Below are 27318 nucleotides of genomic sequence, written 5' to 3'. Positions count from 1 at the left end.
TCCTTTGTTTTATTTTTTATCTGGAGAAAGGTAGTTGCTTAAAATGATAGCAAGCAGGAAATACCTGGTTCATTTCATAGTACCAAATAGTTGGATAGGAAACAGTGATACATCAAACGTTTTACAGAATTCTTCAATAGCTTATCTGACTTTCCTTTTTAGTATACAATCTGAAGTTATTACAAAAGAAGAAAAATTATTTTCATTGAGCACCTACTTTGTGATGCAGTTGCTTTATATATTTTGGTCTCTTAGAAAAACTTAAAAGTATTATCCACATTTGAAAGAGGAAGACAGAAAGGTTAATCAATTTGGCTAAGGTTACACAGTTAGAAACCATCAAATGTCAGATTCAAAGTGTGTCTCATTCCAAAGCCCCTACTCTTTTTATTGTAACACATTGTCTTCTTTAAAATGTATATATGACCAGATTTACTTTGTGTTACCACTTGAAAATAGAAAAAGGAATACTTTTTGCTTTTTGCATGAATATCTAAAGAGGAATTAATTGTCAGGATCTGAACTAAGTAGGAATATAGAAAATGGACTAAAAACAGAGGTGATGGGCCAGACTTCAAAAGTCCCATTCAAAAAGCTTTCAGGGTTTGTGGGAGCCTTGCGATCAGCTCTGAATTGATGAAATTCTGAAACTTCTGACAAAATACGCAGTAAATGAATCACTGAGTCATGATATAACCATATCAAGAGGCAGGTCCTAGGACACCTGAGCTGTTATCATCAGCTGTACAATGGAGATCCATTGACCAAAGAGACAGCATTTACATATCCAGGTGTGTAAATCCACATATTTAGAACACCTTTAAAGATGACTTAAGGGACTTCCCTGGTGGCACAGTGGTTGAGAATCTGCCTGCCAATGCAGGGGACATGGGTTCGATCCCTGGTCCGGGAAGATCCCACATGGCGTGGAGCAACTAAGCCCATGCGCCACAACTACTGAAACCTGCACTCCTAGAGCCCATGCCCTGCAACAAGAGAAGCCACCGCAATGAGAAGCCCGTGCACTGCAACAAAGAGTAGCCCCCTGCTCACCGTACCTAGAGAAAGCCCGTGTGCGGCAACAAAGACCCAACGCAGCCAAAAATAAATAAATTAAATTAATTTTTTAAAAAAAGATGAGTTAAACAGCTAGGAAAACATTCTGTGAAATGATTCATACCTCATTAAATGCTTCCCATACTTAAATAGAGGTCTAAAAGAGGAATTCCCCAGATATCAAGATAACTGGCAGGCCCCTTCTTATTTTGTGAAAGGCAGTATTTCCAAAAGTGCTAGATTATATGCAGGGTTTCCAAAAGTGCCTGGGTACATGGCCAGGCAGGTATTTTGGTTTTTTTTTTTTTTTTTCAATTTAAGAGGTTTGTTCAGAGCCACTACATACAGCTGTGCAGGTTGTGCCCTGCCCGAAGACACCTGCCTGAAGGGGTAAGTGGAGGCTGAAATACAGTCTTGATTTTGCTCACCAAGCCCTGTGTCTTTAACCAGAGTTAAGCCAGGCCAGAATGCCTGGGGCTGGGGGTGTAAGGTTTTTACAAAGAAACCTTATGTGCCAGTTAGAGGATACCATGTTATACAAGAACTTTCGTTTGTATTAGGAAAGTATAACCAGCACATCAAATAGTGATATGAATTTCCTTTACAAAATAAATTAAATTATGTATGTTAATTATAAGAAAATATTAAGAAACTAGTACAAGTAGTAATAAGGCAAACCAAGGAAGATATTGTACAAATAGCTAAAATTTGAAAATCACTTGTATTGGGCGGAAACCATGAGTTTTGGAGTAAGACAAATGTGAGTTCAATCCAGGTCCTAGTTGTACTTTAGCAAGTCACTTAATCACTTAGTTTCCGTTTTCCCTCATTCTATGTAAGAATGTTCTCTCCAAAGGACTGTAGTGATAATGAGATGAGATGACATCTATAAAGTTGTCAGCAGATCTCAGTTTCCATCCCTCACTTTTCTTTACACAATGCAAGTCTAAATACTCCATCATGCAAGCTGGCTTTCTAGATTGTGTAAACTCAAAATCCCAGGTACTTATGGGTATCATATTCAAAAGGATGCTCCATTAGTCCTCTTATTTCCGCTTTAGTGTCCTATGATTCTCATCTTTCCTATAGCACATCCCACTCACAGCCTCATTACTCCCACAGTGACTGTCCCAGGGGGCATGTGTATACACACACACACACACACACATTCATGCTCACACATACATTCACACACTTACATATTCATTCTCGCATGTGCACACCCACACGTATTTACACACTTGTGCCCACAATCACATACATACACATACAGAAGCAAACCACTGTAGCCCCATAGACCAACTCACCATTTCTTATTTCCTTTCTAAATTATTTTGTTCACTTTTTACCTTTGCCCATCATTCCCTTCTTACTTAAAATATTCTCTGTTCTTCAAGGCCTAGTTAAAATATCAACTCCTTTATTAAGCCTTTCATGATAGGTCAACCGGATATGACCTTCCTTAACTTCAAAAGTGTTTTTGCTAATCTTTCCTAAGATTACAGCCATGTTCTACCTTATGATGTAATTTCTTGTGTTTGACTGACTGCTTAGCAGGTTGTTCAGTCTTTGAAGGCTATAATCATGTCTTCTTTATATTTTATCCTTCACAGTGATGGCCCTTCATTATCCTGAAGAACTGTAATCTTAGTTAATTTTCATGAAACAGGCCCTTTCAGGTTTCCAGGAACTTGGGGATGGATATTTTAATGATATACAGCTAATTTTATCTGAATGTACTATATGCTACCTGGGCAAGAGACAGGAGCTAACTAGTTTTGTTGATCCTTGTCTAGTATAAGATTCACATTTGTAATCCAACTAACCATAGGTTATGGATTTGGGGTCCTAAACTCAGCATTCCTCAAAAGTGGGCTATGGGCACTATAATACTAAAAGCCCACTCAAAAGTGGGCTTTTGAGTATTACAGACTCCTTTCCAGTACTTTCATGGGGCTCCTGTATTCATGCCCCGTTCTCCAGTGTAGGATCATTCAGCTTTCAGGCATAAATTCAGTTGACTTGCATGTTTTTATAAAGGATAACAATATAAAAATGTTAATATTTTTATGAAATATCCATATGAATATTACTACGGAGGAGATATAGCATGGCCTCTGATTTCATCCTGTGGAGTTATAAAAATTGTGTACATTCTGCAGATGGGCTGGCTCCAAATAAGAGGAGAGGTACGACCAAACTGAGCATGCTCAGTGCCTTTTCCAAACTTACCCATCAGATAAGTCACTCTTCATGGAGGTGGTGGGGCTCAGTGAGAGGAAAGAGAGACATGTGAGGTACATTTCTCCCATCTTTCTACCGGGGAGGAATGAAATGGAATTGTTTTTTCCATCTCTGAAAACCTGAAGAGCGGGAGATGAGTACTTTTTCTTTTCTCCTAATTCATTGAGTCTAACAAGTAAGCCCCAGGAATATAAGAATTCTGAGAGGGCAGGGGATCAGAAGTCTATCAGAACAGTCCTCCCACTTTCAGGGGACTTTTGCCCCAAAAACTAACTTTTGAAAATTTACGTATTTTCCTCAGACACTGATAGACAGTTTATCTTTTGTGTCTAGAAGGCTCTGAAATGATCTCTCGGACTCCACTAGCCCCCAAATTCATACTCTATCCTGTTTCCCACCTCAAATTATGCCCCAGAAAACTAGTGTATCAAGATTTTTTTTCTTATTTATTTTGGCCCATGGGAAGGAATAATTTACCCATGTGCACAGGAGAAATACTGTTTTCTGTTTACATTGAAGAAGAAAATAAGTACCTTGGAGCTTAAGAGAAGCTACACCTACTTAGGATCATTAATCTAGTTGAACACAAGTTTCTTATTCATTTCCTTTATCAGCTTTGTTTATGGTTTAAATCTGATAAACATCAAAACCTTTTTCAACATTAAGATATTGCCAAAAAATTATATACTATCCAGAAATCCATTTTAGCCAAAAGGAAAGGTTAAGCCAAGTTATAAAGAGACAGAGGTCACATCACCACATTCACTATAAGTACACGAAACATATTGACTCAATAAATGTCAATTCAGAAGCTATATTTCTTGGATACTTGCCATATCCAAGAGACATTTATGCCAATTAGTTACTGAATATATTAAGACTCTAGGTTCTATGCTGATGTGCATTGCACATTGGGTCTTAGAAAGCAGTTGGTTACAGAAGGACTGACTGGCAGGCCCAGGATCTGAATCCAAACCATGCTGACGGGAACATACAGGCAGGAATGCAGCTAGTATAGGAAGAGGTGTCATGCTGGGATCTATGTGCAGAGTCTGGGGTGTTAGGTTAGAGTGCAGAGAAGAAGGGTTAGAGCAGGGTGGGTAAGCCAATATTGTGTTCAGAAATATATACAGGCAAATGTAGGCTCCTTACACTTAGGCAGAGGTCAGGATTGGGTGTAGGGGGAGTCCTATGGACAAAGTGACAAAGTGGAACAGCCAGGGAACAGGTTCTGGGCACTAATACTGTAAGAGCACATCAAGAGTGTCCTTTGCCATAGAGGGAAGTATCTCAAAGTGATGGGAAAAGTTTCTCAGCTGTGTGCTAATCTCCAGTTACAGGTAGGATTCTTCAGATGAAAATGGTTAATTATTACAAATTGTCAGAAATCTCATTATTTCAATATCCTACAGAGTTTTACCACTAAGACCAAATTCATCCTCATTCAAGGTAACAATTCCCACTATATTTCTCTGGTACTCAATTATCTGGAAAGGGATCTTCATTATCTCCTCTGTATTACAGAATGAGAAAGCAATATAGAGAATGATGCCCACGGCCATGACCTCAATTTTCTTATTCACCGTCTTTTACTTTTCCCACCAGCCCTAACATCTTAGTTTCCACTGGTAAACAGAGCAGAGAAATTACATAATTACCTGGATAATTTAGACCAGGAGGAAAAAAAGTGATTGCTATGAGTTACATGAGCTCTTTCAAAATTTTCCTGAACGTGAAATAGTTTTACTCTTGACTTTTTTCTTATTCTCAGTGATATCAGACAGACACATACGTCTCTCTTTATGGAGAATGATTAACATGGACTCAACTGTATAGTTTGATTTCTCCCTAGTTAATAAAAACTAAAGCTTCAATCCATGCTAAGTGACAATGATGTAGCACCAGGAAAAATTAATTACTGCATTTTAGAGTGAAAGCAGTCAGATATGTCAGGTTTGGATTTAGCTTAAGGATCTACAATAAATTTCAGTTCTTTTGTGACTGAATTTTTTAAAGTGCAAAGTTACTCAAAACCATGTAGGCTTCCAGACTGGGAAACCAGAATGCTTCTGCATGCCATTATGCAGGTCCCCAAACTCCACAAGGACAGAAGCTCCTTCCTTTGGGATCTCGCCCTGTGTATCTTTTCATTTGGCTGTTGGAAAACTTCTGGCAGGCAAGGAGTTTCCTCCATTCTGACCTATTGTAACTGACCAAAAATCTATTTCATGCAAGCAATTTGCTTTCTTAGAGTTCAATTCATGATTTCTGGGAGAACTACGGGAAAGAAAAAGAGAGAACCTTGGAATCTAGATACCTTAATCCATCCATTTTCTACTGACCCTGAAAACTATAGAGAGACTAGAGTCGCTCATCACCACTGCTGCTGCTGGTCCCAGTGCTTATGAGGACTCCCAAGACTACTGGAGCACAAACTGCCCTGGAACTTCACTGTCAGGCAGAACCCTGAAGCCTAGGTCCTCCAGTCTGCTTCAGACTTTCTCGGAGGCATGACAAGAAACCTAAGGGAAAAAAAAATGTGGGGCCCAGAAGGACAAAGTGGTGGAGTAGAAGGACCTTGAGCTCACCTGTTCCTACAAAAACACCAAAATCGCAACTAGCTAAACAGCCTTCAATAAAAAAGACTGGAACCTACCAAAAAAAGATATTCTATGTCCAAAGACACAAAGAAGAAACCACAAGACAGTAGGAGGGGGCACACTTGCTATTTAATCAAATCCCATACCACCCAGGTGGGAGACCCACAAACTGGAGAACAATTATATGGCAGAAGTTCTCCCACAGGAGTGAGAGTTCTGAGCCCCATATCAGGCTCCCCAGCCTAGGGTTCTGGCATCAGGAGGAGGAGGCCCAGAGCATTTGGCTTGAAAGGCCAGCAGGGCTGGAGTACAGGAGCTCCACAGGACTAGGGGAAGAAGAGACTCCACTCTTGGTAGGCATACACAAGGTCTCATGGGCACCAGGACCCAGGGCAGAAGCTGTGACTTCATAGGAGCCTGGGCCACACCTACCTGCTGGTCTTGGAGGGTCTCCTGGGGAGGTTGGGGGCAGCTATAGCTCACCCTGGGCACATGGACACCAGTGGCCATGGCAGAGATATTGGAGAGTGCCATCTATATGAACTCTTATTGAAGGCAGACATCTTGCCTGGGTCATAAGCACCAACACCTGGCCCCACCCAACAGCCTGTAGGCTCTAGTGCTGGTAAGCCTCAGGCCAAAAAAACCAACAGGTCAGGAACACAGGGCCCCCCCTCCCCGCGCCTAATCAGCAAACAGGCTGCCTAAAGACTTCCTGAGCCCACAGCCACCTCTAGACACGCCCCTTGACATAGGCCTGCCCACCAGAGGGCCAAGACCCAGCCCCACCCACCAAAGGGCAGGCATCGGCTCCTCCCACCAGGAAGTCTGCACAAGCCTCTTAGACCAACCTCACCCTCCAGGGGGCAGACACTAGAAGCAAGAAAACTACAATCCTGCAGCTGCAGAACTGAGTTTGTAAACTCAGGTCAGAGGCTACCCTTGGAACAGCTCTTCCCTGGCCCTTGAGTGACAGGAGGGGGCTGTACTGCTGGGACACATAGAACATCCCTTACAGAGGGCCACTTCTCTATGGTTGAGAAATGTAACCTACCACAGACATAAAAATACAAATAGAAATTTAAAGAAAATGAGACAGCAAAGGAATATGTTCCAGACAAAGGAACAAGATAAAATCCTGGAAGAACATCTAAGTAAGGTGGAGACAGGCAATCTACCCAAGAAAGAGTTCAGAGTAATGATCATAAAGATAATCCAAGAACTCAGGAAAAGAATGGATGCACAGAGTGAGAAGTTATAAGAAGTATTTAAAGAGTTAGAAAATATAAAGAAAATATAGAGAACACCAGAGTTAGAAAATATAAAGAACACCAGAGTTGAAGAATACAATAACTAAAATGAAAAATACACTAGAAGGAATTAATAGCAGAGCAAATGAGGCAGAAGAACGAATGTGCTGGAAGACAGATTGGTGGAAATCACTACCACAGAACAGAACAAAGAAAAAAGAAATGAGGACAGTTTAAGAGACCTCTGGAACAATGTCAAACACACCAACATTCACATTATAGGGGTCCCAGAAGAAGAGAGAGGGAAAGGGCCTGAGAAAATATGTGAAGAGATAAGAGCTGAAAACCTCCCTAATATGGGAAACAGTCACCCAAGCCCAGGAAGCACAGAGAGTCCCATACAGGTTAACCCAAGGAGGAACACACCAAGACACATAGTAATCGAGTTGACAAAAATTAAAGAGAAAATGTTAAAAGCAACAAGGGAAAAGCAACAGATAACATACAAGGGAACTCCAATAAGGCTAGCAGCAGATTTTTCAGCAGAAACTCTGCAGGGCAGAAGGGAGTGGCACAATATATTTAAAGTGATGAAAGGAAAAAACTTACAACCGAGAATACTCTACCCAGCAAGACTCTCGTTAGGATTTGATGGAGAATCAAAAGCTTTACAGACAAGCAAAAGCTAAAAGAATTCAGCACCACCAAACCAGCTTTACAACAAATGCTAACGGACCTTCTCTAGGCAGAAAAGAAAAGGTCACAACCAGCAACAAGAAAATTACGAAATGGGAAAGCTCATGGGTAAAGGCAAACCTACAGTAAAGATAGGAAATCATCCACACACAAACTGGTAGAGAAGTTAAAAGACAAAAGTAATAAAATCATCTGCATCCACAATAAGCAGTTAAGGGACACACAAAACAATTAGATGTAAAATATCAATATAACATCAAAACAAATAATCGTGAAAGGAGAAGAGTACAAATGAAGGATATTTAGAATGCATCTGAAATTAAGAGATCAGCAACTTAAAACAATCACATATATATAGACTGCTATACCAAAACCTCATGGTAACCACAAACCAAAAACCTATAATTGATATACACACAAAAAAGAAAAAGGAATCCAAACACAACACTAAAGATAGTCATCAAATTACAAGAGAAGAGCACAAAAGAGGAAAGGGGAAAAAAAAAAAAAAAGTCCTCCAATATACCCTGCTAAGCACTTGTGCTTTGAGCACACATGCTGCCTTCTGCTCAGATCCTGAACTACACTAGCTACCCAACCTTCCAACCAATCTGGTCAGAATTCAAAGAACCTGGAGTAGCCCTCAGGTCCATAGGCTCCCATAAGAATATGATTCCCCCTACAATAAACATAATAGTAACTACCATTGAACTAAGCATCTACTATGAGTCCTCTATTAGATCCTGGACATTTGCCTAGGAAGACCATCCAAGGTTAAAGCTACTCAAGGTCACACAAACCCAGCTTGTGATTCTATTGATAGAACCCATGTTCTTTCTGTGGCACTGCTTATGAATAAGGGCCTGTCCACCTGGGTCTCCAGCTTAACATAGCCATTTCTTCCTTTTGGGGTGTAGCCCTATCCTGAAGGTAGGCAGTCTCGACTGAGGCTCTGACACCCTGTATGTGTCTTATTAGCCCCCTCCCTGCAATGGTTGGACCTGACTTTTGGACTCAGTCACTGCCTGAAGCATTGCTCCTTTAGGGATGGGTTGCTGGCAACAAGGCCATTCACTGGTCACTGTCTAGGCCAGTACTGCCGGCCCCATCCACCACAGAAGCTCTGGGGTGGAGTTAGTTCACCCAGCCTGATCTACCGATAACATCTTCTCCATAATAAATGCTGATGAGAGATGTTTGGATGGCCACCTACCGTGGGCCAGCATTACATTAAGCACCTAAAATTTATTGTTGAACTTGAGTGGTATTCATCCACCCTGGACCCTCAGGCTGCCTGTCATCTAAGCCCACATCAGATCATGGCCAAAAGCATGAAGAAATATTCCCTTGGTATGTTGACACAGTAGAAAAGGCTTTGTGCAAGAGAAATCCCAAGAAACAACAAATGTGAGATGTACACAGAGAGACTCTGGGTTCCTGCAGAATCATGGGTTGTTGGTCATAGTTCACATTGTCAGTGGGAAACTCACCCAACACAGGTTTGTAAAATTACATCAGTGGTGATAAGGAAGTTGGAAAAGTGATTGGTAAGGTTGAGAGTTCCATTTAGTCTCAGGTGGCAGCAGTTCCTCCTATAGCCTCTATATCATACATCAGTTCTTTACAATGTGCATGAAAATCACCTGGGGCTCCTGTTGCACACAGATTCTAACTCAGTACATCTGAGGTGGAGCCTGAGGCTCACCACTTCTAACAAGCACCCCGAAATGCTGAAAGCCACCGATCCTCAGACTACACTTTGCATAAAAAGCCCAGAGACCTCCCTAACACAGGTTTAAAAAGGAAAAAATATAGTTGACTTACTTGGGTCGAAGTCATGCGTGTAGGTGACATTAGAACCTTCCAGCCAACTTGCATGATCTTACCAGAAACGTAATCATTCATAGAGGAAAAAGACCAAGCCAGCACTGAGTCTTAGAGCATGAGGCAGATGGAGCTTGGGGTTGAGGGATCTGGAAACACATATAGAAATCAAGAGAGCAAAAGAATAGGCAGCAGTCACAGGAATAGCAACAATGTTGTTCAACTGAATAAATAATCCACGTTTGAAAAGCAGAGATGAAGGTAGCCTGGGGTATTTGAAGTCGGGCCAGGGAATGCCAGACCTAGGACGCTAGACTCACTGGCACAGAAAAGGCAAACTTCAAAGTCTTAACAACAAGCCACAGAAAGAAAGTGCGGGCAAAACAAAAATGCCAGAGGGAGCATAAGGTCACAAATGTCCAGAAGGCAACCTGGTAGATTCCCAGATGTGGGTAGTGAACTTAACTGCTCACCTTCAGCTTCCAGAAGGAACAGAGCAAGGAAAATCCAAGTGTCCTAGTCTCAGAAGAAATAGTGTGTCCACCAAGGAATCCAGGAAGGCTTGAAGGATGGGAGCTGGAAAACTCAGCAAACGCTCAGCTCTGCTACCCACGTCAAACCCGTGGTAAAGTTACGTTGTACTGAACCAATGAAAGGCCTGTATTCCTTCCTACATGCGTGGGGCAGAATCAAGACGTTAAGTGCCTCTAGCTGTGAAAATTGGCAAACAGTATGAGGCACGCTGGTAGAGCCCTGAGTCTCAAAGTGAGGTCCTAAATCAGCAGTATTAGCATCATCTGGGAACCTGTTAGGAAATGTAAATTCTCAGCCATGCTCCAAACCTACCAATCAGAAACTGTGGGCGTAGCGCCCTGCAGCCTGTTTCTACAAGCCCTCCAGGTGATTCTGATGCACGCTCACTGAAGTAGAGTCTACTGAAACCATGGCAGAGAGACAAGGCCAGGTGTGGCAAAGGACAATCATTATAAGTGGGCTTGATGATGGTGCTTTTAAAGAGCTAGTGAAGACTAAAGCCTGTTTACATGGAGAAGAAAACCCAGTAGAATAATGTAAAATAAAAATTCATAAAACATGCTCAGTGATCAACAAAGTTGGTCAATGATATTCCATGGTAGAGTTTTATCAATGTTGAGGAATCATCCAGCCATGGGTAGGACAATAATGTTCTGATGCTGATAATGAGAGACATCATGAGTACCCAGAGGGTCAACTCACAATATGTGCTTGAAAGTTCTCTCTGATATATTTTTAAGAGACTCACCAAAAAGAAATGCCATTGGTGCCCTTGCTTGTGAAGAGATCTTCTCATAGGGGAAAAACAAACTTGAGAAAAACAAACATGGTGGTCTTAGTGGGATCTGTTTGACAAAAACATTGAGAAAAAATTTTGTTTTCAATATGAACACAAGTGTAAGACACAAAACCCCAAAAACATGTAGGGGCTTTAATTACAGGCACACCTTGTTTTATTGTGCTTTGCTTTATGGTGCTTCACGAATACTGCGTTATTTACAAATTGAATGTTTGTGGCAACCCTGCATCGAGCAAGTCTATTGGCACTATTTTTGCTAAGTTTGTGTCTCTGTGTCGCATTTCGGTAATTCTCACAATATTTCAAGCTTTTTCATTATGATGAGATTTATTGTGGCGATCCGTGGTCTTTGATGTTACTATTGCAAAATGATTGCAACTCACTGAAGGCTCAGGTGTTGGTGAGCATTTTTCAGCAATAAAGGAATATTTAATTCAAAAAACCCCAAAAAGCAAAAAAAAAAACAAAAAACAAAAAAAAAAACCCCATGTAGCTATATTCTATAATGGAAGTAACCTTTATGATATTCTAACTAGATTAAATTCTTAAATTGCTGGAGTTTTGTAGGAACCTTTTCAGATTCACTGTATAAATTCAAGTCATTCTCTTGGTTCTAACTGTGAACCATCACTGATTAATGAAAAACTATTAAAATTGCTCCTTTTCACAAGAGTATTTAAGTGATTTTGATACTTCTAAAGAGATTCTCTAAGTGCCCAGTGCTGAGAATTTATATATAATCATTGTCAACTACAGCATAGTGCAGTATATTGAAGAGCTAACATGAGTAGCTGTCAATAGAGGCAGATTATTAACAGCTGGGCATAAACTAGTCATTGGTAGATTTAAAATTACAGCTTATTTTTCTAAGTCATTTCATATGAACTAGATAGAGTGATATACTCAGAAGTTTACATTCCCCTATTTCAGTGGTACTGAATAAACCTAGGCAATGGATAATCATGTCACATATGATCTTTAGTTTCTCTCTATTCATATAATCACAGAATCATTTTGAGGGAAGAGATTGTATAAGTTTTGAGTGTAGCCTTCACTCTTGAAGGACCATCCAGCCTTTGCTTGGACACCACTAGCTACAGGAGTTCATTACTCAGAACACCACCCATTCTTTCTGGGAACATTTCTAATCTTTTGAGGATTGTCTGCCTTACCTCCCAGATAAATTCATCAGCTTGAAACTTTGGCTTCTCCCTGAAGTTAAATACAAATGAGTCTGATCCCTCTGATTATTTTATATTTCTTTAAATATTTGAAGGCAATTATAAGAATCTCTTTTAGTCTTTTCCGGACAATTCAACCTAAATTCTCTCAAAATTCCTCATAGGACATCAGTTTTAGACCCTGCAAGTACCTTGGACAAAGGATGCAGTTTTGTCAGTGTCTGTCTTCAGATGCAAACTCTGAAACAGTCTGACCAGGAGACTGTAAAAGATCCCTCAGGTGAATGAGATTAGATGTCACACAATTCTTATGTCCACTGCAGGAAAATAGCTGGTTACTTTATTACTCCTTTATTGAAGTAGCTTAACAAAATCCACCTATAACTTAAGATTATACGACAATGGACATGCTAAGGTGTAAGATGTAAATTCAAATGGCCCCTTGGCTTATGGCTATGAACTTCTGGATGGGGAATTATTAAACTATTCGTTTTCACAAGACTTCATTTTTGGTACTCTTAAGAAGAGAATCGTCAATAAATAGAAGAGAATCGTCAATAAATAGAAAAGAATATTTTGATAGAGAATGATGCCTTTCTGTAGGCAAGTGAAGGGGAAAAAAGAGTTGGAAGGAAGCACATCTTTTAAATAAGAAGGACTGGGCTTCCCTGGTGGTGCAGTGGTTGAGAGTCCACCTGCCGATGTAGGGGACACGGGTTCGTGCCCTGGTCCGGGAGGATCCCACATGCCGCGGAGTGGCTGGGCCCATGAGCCGTGGCCGCTGGGCCTGCGCGTCCAGGGCCTGTGCTCCGTGGCGGGAGGGGCCACAGCAGTGAGAGGCCCGCGTACCGCAAAAAAATAAATAAATAAATAAGAAGGACTGAGTTGTGACTGATGCTGTTGCAACATCAGCACCATTTCTAGAATGAACTACTCTCCTGCCCACCACCTCACTTCATCCTCACCTTTTCACCACTGTAACAAAATTATTGAATTGTTTCTTCCCCACATTTGTGTTCCCAACTTCTACTTCTGTGTCCTCTTACACTTCAGGGAAGAATATCCCCTCTTTGTAAAGGAGACAGAGGAACTAAGTGTTCTTTCTATGTAAAAGTAATGAGGAGTATTTTTCTATTTCTCAGTGTTTTCTTCTAGACAGTGACTTTTCCACCAGTAGCCTCTAGGACTTGTGCATTACAAAAGCTGCAAAGAGCTCTCTGGAAGCAATCCAAAGGAAATAGGTACATACTTAAAGGTGTTTTATTTAGACTTAGAGGTTTATTTATATTTGTCTCCACAAATTCTAAGCAGTATTGATCTATGTACTTGCCAGGATAAAACAAGACAAGAGACAAATCTTACCACTTAAAAAAAAATCTCTCATGAGAATAAAGTACAACTAAAATATCTTTAAAAGCTCCTTCATCTAAATGCATGGCTAATATACCTCTACTGTAAACTCAGGGTACAATGAATTTTGGATTAGCGTTAGCAAACCACCAAAGAGGACACGTCCAGGTCTTTTATAGTGCTGTGTAGGTTTCTGAACAGCATTTAGAAATTTTTAAAATAAATTGTATGAATTATGAGTCCACTGGGTTTTCTTCTAGAACATCCTCCTAAAGCATACCAAATATGGTGTTTTGGCAATGATTGATTAGGTGGCCAAGAGAATTTCCTTAAGAGGCAACAAGGTTTAGTTGGAAGGCATGCATTCAGACAAAAAATAGGTTTGAAACCTAGTTTCATCCTTAATAAAAATAACTTGATGCAGTTATATATGCACTCTCAGCCTCATTTTTTCTTCTGTTAAATAAGGATAATAATCTCTCCTTCTAAGTGTTCTTGAGGCATAGTCTAGGTAATAAATACAAAAGTTTTATTTCCTTTCTTTTTGCAGTATATATATTTTCTCAAACTTAACAGTAAGTTGAAGAATTATAATGGACTAGGAGATACACTTATCTTCAAAATGAAAAGATTTAAGAGGTCTTATAGAGAAATTTTCTGTTAATTAGTATTTAATTGCATCTCTAGTTATGGTCCTTCTCAATAACTGAAAGATGGCTCTCTAAAGTCCAGCATCAATGATATTAATGCTTCGCTTATCTCCATCTTGCTACCATTTTGGGTCATATTCCCATGCATTATTCTCTCCCAGAGAATGAATGAAGAAAGGAAAGGACATAAAACTTTATTAGCATTTCTGGTAATAAATTTAACTAAGAGATATTTTGAACTATGGATCAAAATGTGATTGGGCTCCCAATTCAATTCTGTTGACAAGTTAAAATCTTTGGAGGCAAATGAAGATACTATCCAAGTCAGCATTTCCAATTTTGGGAAAATGATAGCGTCAGGACGGGGGGGTGGGCTGCACACATAGGTGGGATAATGACTGGCAGTAATGGTGGGGAACCATTGAGGAGAACATTTCAGTGTTCCTGAAATGTCACCAAGCCTTCAGTATCATCAGCACCTCTGCCTCCATGCCAATTAAAAATCCACATAAATGTGGGGGCTTCCCTGGTGGCGCAGTGGTTGAGAGTCCGCCTGCTGATGCAGGGGACATGGGTTCGTGCTCCGGTCCGGGAAGATCCCACATGCTGCAGAGCGGCTGGGCCCGTGAGCCATAGCCGCTGAGCCTGCAGGTCTGGAGCCTGTGCTCCGCAACGGGAGAGGCCACAACAGTGAGAGGCCCGCGTACCACAAAAAAAAAAAAAAAAAAAAAAATCCACATAAATGTACTTTAGAAACAAAGGAAATGGTGGCCTTCGGATGAGTGCCAAAATGGCAGTAACATCTTCTCTTGAAATAGCTAACCTGTTCTTTGTGTCCCTAAGCCCCTAGAGGGAATGCAGATCACTTTTCAAAGCTCTTAGATGGGAAAGGAACACTCACAAAATGGGAAAAGATACCTGCAGGGTGGGAACAAATGAGAAAGTGAGAAAACAGCAGGAAAAGCTGCCTGAAGAGGTTTCAGTACATCGAAAACTATAAAGTCAGTGAGAAGTTGATCTTTCATTATTGTAACCAGCTGAGAAAATTCTGCCTCTAGCATATGCTAGAAAGGGTGTGAAAGAGAGGAGAGAAGACTCATTTTGCCAAACTTAGATCCCACTCATGGCTGATGAGTCCTAACTTTGGAAGTAAAAAAATAATCAAGACTTTTGAGCCTGGAGGTTCAATTAACTTTAACAGCACGGCAGCTTCCTTTCTGAATCCTTTCTTTCTTTTCCTTTCCTTTCCCTCCCTCCCTCCCTCCCTCCTCTTCCTTCCTTCCACACAGCTCTTTCAGAACATTACAAGGATCACCTTGAAACAAAATTCTTTGTATTCCCAACGCAGACTTTCTTCTCTAGCTTAGAGTTAATATGTATTTCCTAAGCAGGAACAGTGACTATATTGGGGCTTAACATATCCCTTTCCCACAAGAAGAAAACGATGGACCAAGATAATTTCTATATATATATATATATATATATATATATATATACACATATATATATATATATACACATATATACACACACATACACACCAGTTATAACACTATGATCTCAAAAAAGGAATGGAATTAATCAGGAAAAGCTTAGAAGGGGTAGCCCAAAATATTAATTTAAATACAGAGATAAATGCAGGATGTTAATAAGAAGTATTGAGGAGGATTTCATTAAAATGTAATTTTTGCAACAATGCTCAGGATGCAGAACAGTTGTAGAATAACGTAAAACATTTATCCGGACTAAGGAGGCAATTAGGATAAGATTTAGAAAAGTGAAATAATGGCCTTTGTTGCAACACGGACATGAGAAACCTGTTTTCAGGCAAGAAACAATGAAAACATGAAATAGCAATGAACTTGAAACATTTTGTACTACATCTTTAGTGAATCTTTCCACATAGTGGGAGGAAACACGTTTTGTTTTTAAAACTAGATTTTATAAATCCAAATATCAGATTTTCCTCATTGATTTTAGAGGAATGGTTGTAATGTTTTTCATGCTCACAGAAGTATTTTCTTGATTTTTCCTTGGATAACTAAAGACAGGAGCCAGGAACTGGAGTTAACACTACCTATGGTGTCATGTTGAATTACGATCCATAATCAGCCATACCCCAAAGTTACCCATAGTTAAGGATTCTAGAAGAAAGTAGGGGCACAAATATATTTCTGATGTTCCATCTACTTTTCTTAAGTTTATCATATAGTAGGATGAATTACATCTTTGGATTTTGGAGTTGGTAGATATGAACTTCCTTATGTTCTATGCTCCATTCCTATATATGCAACATTCATTCTACTTGTCAAATAAAGTGTATTTGTAATTTTGCTTATCTTTTCAAAACCATATTTTCTTAGCTCCTTCTTCCTGGCATCTTGAACGATATGATTTGCTTTCACTAATTCTTGTGTTACCAGGATAAATTTGGCATTAGGGTTTTTATATGTATGAGCAGGTTTGCATAGATTTAAGCATGTATTAACAGAAGAAAACAGCTATGTTTAACGTTAGAATATTAAGTTCACCAGCTGGAAATAAGCTGTGAAAATTCTAAAGAATTTTTCAGAATTTCCTATGAATTAGTATCCACATATAGATATTGGCAATGAGATATAACACAATGCTTTCTGATGATCTTATAAACTTTAACTCAGTGTATATTTGGTTGTAAAAAAAAGAAAAAAAAAGAGTTCATTGAGAATAATTGATTCTTGGTGTCAAATATAGCCTTCCTCACTATCCCAACTCCTGCATCCTCAGCTAATTAAGGATGCCATTCAATCACAGGGTTCTCTAACTACTTCTTAGTCCCAATGTCTAAATACACATGCTTTTATTAATATAACTATTTTGACCTTCCGGAGTATTTTTATTGTTGTTAAAGTTTGCTTCTTACCATTCAATGTGCTTGCCTGGCCTTCCTCTAATATCAGCACCAGAAGTATGTTTTAATGTAATGTTGACTTGTTCCCATTCTTACTCTGAGAGTATTAAAATAATATAAAGTATTACTCTGAGGTGATCCTGGTCTCACCTCCCTGGACACTTAGGGAACTCAGCAGAATAGTCTAGGGTGATTAAGATGAAGCATTTGGATTTTATAGCATCTGTGTGATCACCTCTATCGTGACTATTTTTAACACAGCACCCGTACTGGTCTCACCACATGTTTCCTGCACTGTCCACCCCAATCCTACGGGAGACTTGATTATGTTTTCTGTAATATATCTCTGTTCATGTTTGATAGCGCCAATGTCCTGTCCCTGATCAAAAATCTTTCAATAAGCCAGGATGTTTGGTTTGGCATTTAAGTCACTCCCCAAGCTGTCCCCAACTTATTTTTCTGAAGTGATTTTACACACTACTCCTTCTTAAAAACTCTCATCTCATAAAAATAAGGCTACTTACTTGTCCTTAAATACACAAGTATTCTTAGCTCTACAATTTTGATTATTTGGTCCACGCCAGTTAAAATGGTCTTTTCCCCCCAGGCTGTGGATCTATCTAACCTGGCTCTTACTTTAAACCCCAGCTAGAGTTCCCATCTCTGAGAGGCTGCCCCACCAGAGTCCACAGGCATCACACCCTCCGAGTTCCCAGACACACATTGTCCACACCTCTCATTAGGTGCTTATCAAATGCTTCCTTTTATTGTTACATTTTATCTCTATACCTTGCCCTCCAAAAGAGACAATAAGTCCTGTAATGTTAGAGATTGCATCTTACATCTCTTCTCATCATCACGGCCTGGTAGAGTGTTTTGCATATGGTATATGAATAATTAATATTTGTTAGTAACTATCCTGATAACTATAACCTAATTGCCATTTACTAAGAAGCGTAGTTTCTATACTTTCAGATACTAACTAAGCAATCTATAAAAGCGAGAGTATCGATTTTTAATATTATTATTTCAAAAGAAGAACTAAGTAATAGAAAACTCCAGAAATTTAAGAAAATATTTCAGATTTTTTAAACTGCAACTGAAAGCTTCTCACTCTTACCTCCACCTTCTAACCTTTGCAATATTGAATCGATTGTTTACTATTAGAATAGATTATGCAATAAATGCCATAAATTGTGAAAGTAAATTGTAACTTTTTGTTGAAATTCTCAGACATGACTAGTATCATTTTCTCATTTACTTTTCAATGCTCTTTTTTTTAATTATCAAATTCTTATTATTTGTTGAGCAGTTAGGCTTCTTGTGTTGCCCTGAATACATACAACCCCATCAGAAACAACTTTTTAATGCTAATAACAGCTTTCATGTAATATATCAGACCCTGCTATTTTGAAAAATGACATGACCAATAATGGGGCCCTTTAATCTGAACTTTTTGAATAGTTACTAAGAGAGATGAATAAATATATTGATACAAATTACACTATACTACTCTGAACATATAATTATTAAAGTCTTTTTAGATATAAAAGTTTTTTAATCTTACAATTCTGAGCCTATCTTGTATCCTTTTCAGTGTGAATTCATTGATAATATACAAGATTTGGTCTGTGGTTTTATGCCTTATTTTGTGCTATCAAGATTTATTCTTTGTCTCAAAAGTCCTTATAATTTTGAACTCAAAATTACAAAATATGTGGGAATTAAATAACCTATTGATTATGCATCGAGCAGGTCATACTCAGGAATTTCTGTTGCACTTAAGGGGACTTAAGGAGACCTTTCGATTTTCTATTTTACAAGCAGGAATTTATATTTTGTGCTTAAAATAAGGCACACATGCTTATGTGTGCATTATTTTATGCTTACACAGAGACCTTTTGTTTAAATGTCCACAAGAAACTAAATAAGAATGTAAGATAATGCCAGAAACTTTCCAGTTAATGATCACTGGTTGAATATATGTACTTACTTACATTTCATCCTGAAACTCCACCAAGTGGTACTAAAGAATAAAAAAATGATAACACACAGTAAAAAGAGAATGGACAAGAAGTGTCAACAGTTTTTGGAAGACAGAAAGTAGAGGATTAGCACATGACTTAGCAAAATGGAAAAACCTAAAACTTATGATCATGCAGTGGGTTCCAATGTACAGATTTGACCCATAAAACCCTTGGAAAAGTCAGGGTTTAGAAGTGGAAGGTGTATGTGAGGTACAGGATTAAAAATGCGAATGAATTGAATAATCTGTGCAAGGGGCAGTTAGACTGCCCTGAGGCACCTCCTTTAGTCTATGCAACGAGGCTTCTCCTCTGGACTGGTAAGACTCTTGAAGCACAGGCAGGCATGAGTTAAGTTTCTGAATACGTGAGCATTAAATTAAATACTGTGCTGAAAAAAAAAAAGCTTGCATATTATGTAGCAAGAGCATCAGCTCCTCCCCAGTTCAGCCCAAGGAGGCTGTGGTCTGATGTATACCCCATAAGTAAAGTGGAAGACCCAGAACAAAGTCCTACCAATCCCTACAGACCTAGCATTTGGAAGGCCCTGCTCAGTCATCATATGTGAAGGATACCAGCTGATCAGCCCACTAATGCATGACAAACTGCCAATCAAGTTTTAGTTTCTCTTTGGTATGAAAGGACAACTTTTGTGAAAGACTTCTAAGGAACAGCTCCAACAAGAAAGTCAGAGGCAAAAATAAACATAATAGAAAATATTCAGGCGTTCCCACTGGCTATTCTCTCTGCTTGGAATGCTTTTCCCCCCATATCTGCTCTCTTTACTCCTATACTTCATTCAGAACTCGTGTAAATACAAAATAATGAGACATCTTTTCTTACTATTATATTTAATATTGTGTTACACTCCCCATCACCCAATTCTTGGTTATTCTATTTCTTTACTTGAGCTTATATTTCTGCATATATTAATCACTACACAGACATTTTGATACGTTCATGTATTTGTTGTCCATCTACCTCACCCCCAAATGAACACTCACAAAGGTAGGAACATTGCCTATCGCACATAGTAGATCCTTGATAATTACTGTTAATATTATCTACTTATCTGTTTACTTATTTAGTAAAAATAAGTAACTTGGATAAAGCAAAAACAAAGTAGGAAACACAATTTTAAAAGAATAAGTATTCAGAGAATAAGAAAATTTATAGCCAAGAAACAATTGAAATATATTAACTATACAAAAGCAACAATTAGAGAAGAATTAGCTCTTAAAAGTTCCAAATATTAAAAATTAAAGCCATAGTTCAATATAAGTTTGGGAAGACTTGGTAAAGAAAATTTACAAGAGAGTAAAGAGAAATATAAGATATGAACAATACGAAAGAAAAAATAAGAATGTAACAGATCAATCCTGAAAGACAAATGTCTAACTAATAGGAGCTTCCTGCAGTAACACAAAAGAGTAGAGGGGAGGGAACAATTAAGGATATAATGTAGGTTGTTTTCTAGAATGGAAGGAAAGCGCTCTTGGATGGAAAGTCCCTCCAGATGCTCTACAAACTAAGTGAAAAAGAAACTCGTCAAGATACTGTTTTACTGAATTTCAGAACTTGAAGCTAAAAAGATTTTCTACATCAATAAACCTCAAAAATATAACATGGAACCAAAGTAAGTTACAGAGTATATATATATATTTTAAAACCTAAAAAACCAGCATTTTGTATTATTAATAACTATGTAAATATTCAGTAAAACTACAAAAAGCTTTCATGAGAATAATGACACCAAAATCATGATAGTGACTATCTGTGGAGAGAGAGGGGGGAAACCATATTTAGGAAGACTACAGAGGAAGCATCATTTATATGTATAAAATTTTATTTAAAAAATGACTTTAAGCAAATATAACATAAGATTCAATGAAACTGAGTGGTGGGTATAATGGTATTATTATAATATCCTCTATACTTTTTGATGTTTTTGAAATATTTCACTGTTTAAAACAAAAAGATGCAAGAAACCAAAAGAAAGAAAACAGGTTACATAAAAAATTACAGGGAACAAAATGATATCAGGTTTCTTAACTGTAATAATGGAAATTAGAAGATAATGGAGAAACAGCCACCCAGTTCTGAGAGAAGATTTTCAACCAAGAAGCACATATCCATCCAAAATATCAGTCAATTAATATAAAAGTAGGGTAAAAACACTTCAGACTTAAAATCATTCACCTATTCTTAAGAAAGTCGTGAATAATGTACTCTGTGAAATAAGAGAGCAAACCAGGTAAGAGAAAGACATGAGAGCTGTTAAGAAAAATATTGCACTGGAAACTTGTTAAAAGTGGCAAGATAAATTTTATTTTATCTGCTGTAGTAGAGAAGACAGACTTCAGTATAGAGCTGAACTCCATGCCCACAAATTTGATTACCTAGGTGAAATAGACACATTTCTTTAAAGTCACAATCTGCCAAAACTCACACAAGAAGAAATTTGAATAGGCCTATATCTATTAAATAAATTGAATGAATTTTTATATATATATATATATATCTCAATTAATAACTTTTCAAAACAAAAAGCACCAAGCCCAGATGGGTTCACTGGTGAATTCCACCAAGCACTTAAGAAAGAAATTATTCCAATTTTCTGCAATCTCTTCCAGAAGACAGAAGCAGATGGAAAACTTCCTGATTCTATGAGGTAGCATTAACCTAATGCCAAAACCAAAGAAAATACAGGAAAAGAACACTACCTTTTACAAATATAGATGCAAGTATCCTAACAAAATGTTTTCAAACAAAATGAATTCAACAATGTACAAAAATAATTACACACCACAACCAAGTGGGATTTATACTAGACTGGTTCACTATTCAAAAATCAACTAATGCAATAAAAAAGACATTTTTGGCCACTTAGCAGGTAGCTCCAGCCACGGGCTTTTATTTTGAGATTTATTCTGACTGAGTCAGAAACCAGTTTGCTGTATCTCCCAGGTTCCAAGGGATACTTTGAAGCCTTTCTCAATAGGCTTGAAGAGAAGAGACCTTACCCCCTCCCTTACCACCACTTTATGGAGATGATGAGACTCATAACATAGCACTCTCCAAAGGAATACTCTTTCCAGTCTCCAAATTCCCTGATCACTTACGCTCAGCCCTTTCATATGTTCAGTTTAAGTGAATATGTCTTAATATTTCCTCTGCAGGATCGGCCTGGTCAATCTGGTACCTCATTTTGGCATGAGAGTAGTTGGCATCTATTATCTTGAGGTTCTATCACTGAGACCGAAATAATTCCTTTTCCACCATTGATCCTCTCTGTTAGAATCTTCCCTCATGATTTGCTGAATACTAGGATGTGTTTGATGCATTCTCTTCCTGGAAAACAACATTCGTCCCTGTGCTATTGACAGCTCCACATCTGTGTATGTGATTTCAAGGTCACTAGTGCGGAAACTACCATCATTCCATTTGTAGTTGAACATCACCTAACATGCTGAACCTCATCTAAAGAGTTGTTGACTTAACTATTTTCACCCTGCAATAATTTGCTGATGATACTTTCTAAGAAGTATTGTGACCAATTTTATATTAGGAGTTGGCAAGATTGAAAAGATCCTGATTTTCTAAAACAATAATAAGTGGTGGGGGGACAAGAAATAATGTGTTTTATTAAGTAAAGTTCTCACATATTTTAACCACTAACCACATTATTGTGTTAAATTTTGCCAAACTGATGTACAGTTTTAACATTTAAAATGTGCAAAAGGTAAATATTCTGAGGGAGAGGAAAATAGCAGGCTGAAGATGAATTGCACTTGATAAAAATAGCTTAAAACACTCCCTTTGTAATATTTACAAGTCCTAAAAGCTAAGACTTTTCAGTGTAACAATGTAAGTCTGACAATTCTACTAATAAGTATTTTTATTTGTATCACTGCAGTCAGGCAAACCTTCATAAATGAAATCGATAGACATAATTTTCAGGTGGAACTGATAGTTTGACTTTAGATGCTACCTTTCTGCCTATAAAATACAGCAAGGGGAGGGGAAGAAACCTACATTTCAAAATGGGAAACTCAAAAGCAATTCAGTCCGAATAAGCTAACTAACATTTACAAAGTAATTCTCATCCTTATAAATTGCCTTCTTGCAGGAAACAGACCTTATCCTGACTTTTAATATTTCAATGCACCGATCTTGGTGGATGGAGAATGGACCAGGATGTACGGTGACATCAGTGACACCTGCCCCAGACTGGGCCCCAGAAGACCATCGCTACATCACGGTCTCGGGGTGTTTTCTGGAGTACCAGTACATAGAAGTGGCTCATAGTTCCCTCCAGATTGTCCTCGCAGTAAGTGTCGACAGCCAACCACTCCTTCTAGTGCTTCCGGAACTGTTTTATTTCTGTGCAAACTCAGTGCACACAGTTGGAACCTGTGGGTAAAATGTGGCTCTGTGCTTTTTCCTAATCAGTGCCACTTTTAACAGGGATGTGTCAGGTTAAACCAGGCTGTGCTGTGGGCCGAGTGCTTCTTTCTGGCTGTGCTGCTAATTCTGGGAACTCCCCTCTCCCTTTGCCCTAGCTTCTTCTTAGATTTCCCCTAGGTACCATCCATCTCTTTTTGTCACCCCCCCCCCACCTTTTTCAAAACAATCCAGCTTTTCTATAAATTCCACTTCTAGACTATCATGCCCCTATTTTTCATAGTATTATGTCAATGAAGAACCCTCCCTCTACAAGAAGGCAGTTGGAGTTATAAATAACTCCTTTGTTTTTGAAGAACTTTCACTAAAGCTAAATGCACACTTTTGTGGGATTCATAAAGTTATTTGTGGGATTCATAAAGTTATTCATTCAACTTTATTATACATGTCTCCACTTATTTATTACAGATTGTGTATGTGCAGATCTACGTATATTTTCTTAGACTCCATGTAGATCTGCAACTGAGGTGCACCGTCCTAACAATTATAAACAACTAACAATACAAGTAGAATCTGCTTGTGGCCTCTTTCTTTACTTTCAGAATGATATTAACTCACAATTCTTAGATAACAAGACATACCGTGTTCTGGGTAGAATGGCACCAATTGGTTCACGTAAAATTCTTCTGCAATTTAAAAAGAAACTATGTGAGTGTGTGTATTAGGTTATGTAACTAATATATAGTTATTAGATATTTTTAAATGAGGAATAGGGCTTCCCTGGTGGCGCAGTGGTTGAGAGTCCGCCTCCGATGCAGGGGACACGGGTTCGTGCCCTGGTCCGAGAGGATCCCACATGCCGCGGAGCGGCTGGGCCCGTGAGGCGTGGCCACTGAGCCTGCGCGTCCGGAGCCTGTGCTCTGCAGCGGAAGAGGCCACGGCGGTGAGAGGTCCACGTACCGCAAAAAAAAAAAAAAAAGAGGAATACATGTATATAAACATATACATACACACACATATGTAATCACAATGCGCTTTGTATGCTGTGCTAGTAAACACTTCCGAAGTCTCTGTGACTAAAAATCACAAAGGTTTATTCTCATGGGTCAGCAGGAAGTTTTACCAATCACTGTCACTAAGGAAACAAGGCTAGGGACACAGCCACCATCTCAATCATCACGGGTTGCCGTGCCAGAGAGCAAGGATAGATCTGGAGTGTCTACAATGGCACTAAAATGCTCCTCCTTGGGAGGAGCAGCTCATCCTTGCTCATAGTTCATTGTCCAGAACTAGACACACAGTCCTACACAATCACAAATTGGTCAGGAAGGAGCGAGACCTGTAAATATTTGAAGAGCAGCATAAATTATTTCCACAATATTTGAATTATGTTCTTGGCTAAAGCACTGAGTGACCTCCCTTGAATATGTCCAAGCTGAAGCACTTCTTAATTAAAAAAAACAAAAATAAAAAACCTTCTCTAATAGTTTGAAACTCTAAAACTGTTCATTTTGATTATTTTTAAGTAAAGAGAGATTTGATGGGATGGAAGTAGTCATTTCACTGTTTAAAATTCATTTAGGTGAAGTATTCATTCTCACATGGGAAAAGTAAAATATTTCTGGCATTTGGCGACAGATTAAATGCCTTCATATATGTGTTAGAGAGGAGTTTTAGAGGTAATATTTCTTCCTTGGAACTCCCTCTTTCTACTGTACCCAGAATTTTTGGAAAACTTCCACTTATGCATCAGGGATGATGTAAACATATAGTCTGTGTGCATGGATAGTTAAATGTGACTATTTTAAGAGAGTTATTTGAATTAAAGTGTGTATGTATAAACTATATTCACAGATTTATTAAACCCCACATAAAATTTTGGCTTGCAGATAATTTGCTAAAGAAATACATTTGGACACAGAAGCATGTGTTGACTCTGTCATACTGCCCAAAGAAAAAATATTTTTACATAAGTAAAAACCATCCGTAAAGGCAAAGTGGCTAGAGTGCAAAGAAGATGGATGAAGTGTCCCTAAGAGCAGATGTGACCAATATATCAAGCTACTGGCTCTCACTTCTCCTGTCTGCATTGCCCCCGGTTGAGTGGGGCAATCGTTTGGGCGGGCCATCACAGGATGTGGCATCCGTACCTCTCCCCTTTCCACCTGTTCTTCTCTCTGGGGTAGTTCTTTTGCTATGCTGACTGGATCACCTGAGAGGGTAAGTCAGCAACAGATACCCAAGCCAGTTTTTTGGAAAAGTTTCAACACACTTTCCGTCTTTGGACTTGTTATCGTCTAGTTGGTCTTGGGGTGAAAGCATTTGCTATGCAGAAAACTTAGCACATCTTAACTAGAATTTTAGAATGCAAACCAAAATGGGGCTTATCTTGAACAACGTGCTCTGTCTAGTTATTGGAAGCCTTCCAACTAAACGTTCCTGTAGTCATCCTCATCACTTCTGCTGGCATGTTTAAGGGGTGAAATTGTGGCTCGATTCTCTGCTTCTCCCCTTTTCGTGTTACCCAAATCAACTTCCTGACAATCCAATGTTTAGTTTCGTCCAGTCCGGTGAACACTTCCTGAGTGCATGTCCCCTGCTGGCATCTAGAGAAACAAATGAGAGCGTCTCTGACCTTGAGGCTGTCATGATCAGAAATGGGCGTGGTTCCTCAGGGTACAAACCTGGGGCAGACAGGCACACTTCGGGAATGTGGTACACAGAGAATACGTTTGTGCCATTTATGGCATCATCTTGGCGTCTTAGTTCCATCCTGCTTTTTGTGAAGTCAGCTAAACTCCCACACCTCTCTTTGTTTTCACCAGCCTTTGAAGCTGCCCTCTCTTCCAGGATATCTGGCTTAGATCTGCTTTCATAAACGGCTGCTGTCCCAGCTACTGCTCTTGATTAACTCCAAATCTCTCTAGCTCTTTTCCTCCACCTTCACTCAGCCTCTCTTTCACAGATTCCTGACCCCCAGCACACCTGTCACCCCACTGTTCTGTTTTCTGCCAATCAACTCCTAGCTGATTTTGAAATTAGCATCACGAAGCCCCCATGTGCGTCACACATTTATAAGATATCTCCCATCTCCAGCCAAAGGAAGACGAGTATTACAGCCATATGATTGGGAAGAGGGGTTATTAATCACACAGCCTCCAGCCGAGAAGAAAGGACTGCCAGAGCACCATAATGATGAGCCAGGTGTGAGATTTAGAGCTTTCTCCTCCAGCAGCATTTTCTTCTGGTTAGGATCAGATATCACATTCAAAGGGAATACAGGTGTGGATAGTTTTAATAAAACCAAAAATTAAAAAAATCTGCACTTACAAAATAGATAAAATAAATATGTATGGAAAGAGCCCAGGAAGAGATTAACTGAAGAGATGGTGCTGTTTACATTACAAAACAATTAATCTTATTTCTTCAAACAATGTGTGATTGCAACTGTACAGTTTACAAAATGCGTTTATGGGAATTTAATCTTTCCACTTGTGTAACAGTCCTGTGAGGGCAGCAGAACAGATTAAAAGCCTTTCCCAAGATTTCTTAGCTAGTAAATGGGGAGGGTGGACATGCTGACCTAAGTTTTTCTCTGGTACCAAGGAAAGGAAATAGGCTTAAATCTGCATGCCGGCATCAGCTGATGGATAACAGATTCATGAAACCCCAAAATTCAGACTTCTCTTCAGTAGCAAAGAATGCCGTGATTAATTAGCTATGTCTCCCATGGGTAAGGGGAAGGGAGGTGTATATACCTCATGTTAGTTACGCACACACATTATACCTTTCTTCCTATAACCAACACAATGAAGA

General features: G+C 38.9%; 1 protein-coding gene across 2 annotated transcripts in view; it reads left to right on the top strand.

Moving 5' to 3' along the window:
* Window positions 1-27318, top strand: part of NKAIN2 (sodium/potassium transporting ATPase interacting 2) — a gene marked incomplete at both ends in the record, with an annotated part of 967614 nt that overhangs the window by 800003 nt on the left and 140293 nt on the right. Inside the window, one exon of one of the 2 annotated variants that reach the window (XM_082855900.1) lies at window positions 23228-23428. The exons of the other annotated variant lie outside the window; for it this stretch is intronic. Within the exon in view, the coding sequence (XP_082712026.1) occupies window positions 23228-23428 (201 nt within the window). The remainder of the gene's footprint in view (window positions 1-23227; window positions 23429-27318) is intronic. 2 annotated transcript variants of the gene reach the window in all.

The sequence above is a fragment of the Leucopleurus acutus genome, assembly GCF_964270905.1.
Source record: "Leucopleurus acutus genome assembly, chromosome: 15".
Taxonomy (NCBI): domain Eukaryota; kingdom Metazoa; phylum Chordata; class Mammalia; order Artiodactyla; family Delphinidae; genus Leucopleurus; species Leucopleurus acutus.
This window is presented reverse-complemented; position numbering and strand designations above follow the sequence as displayed.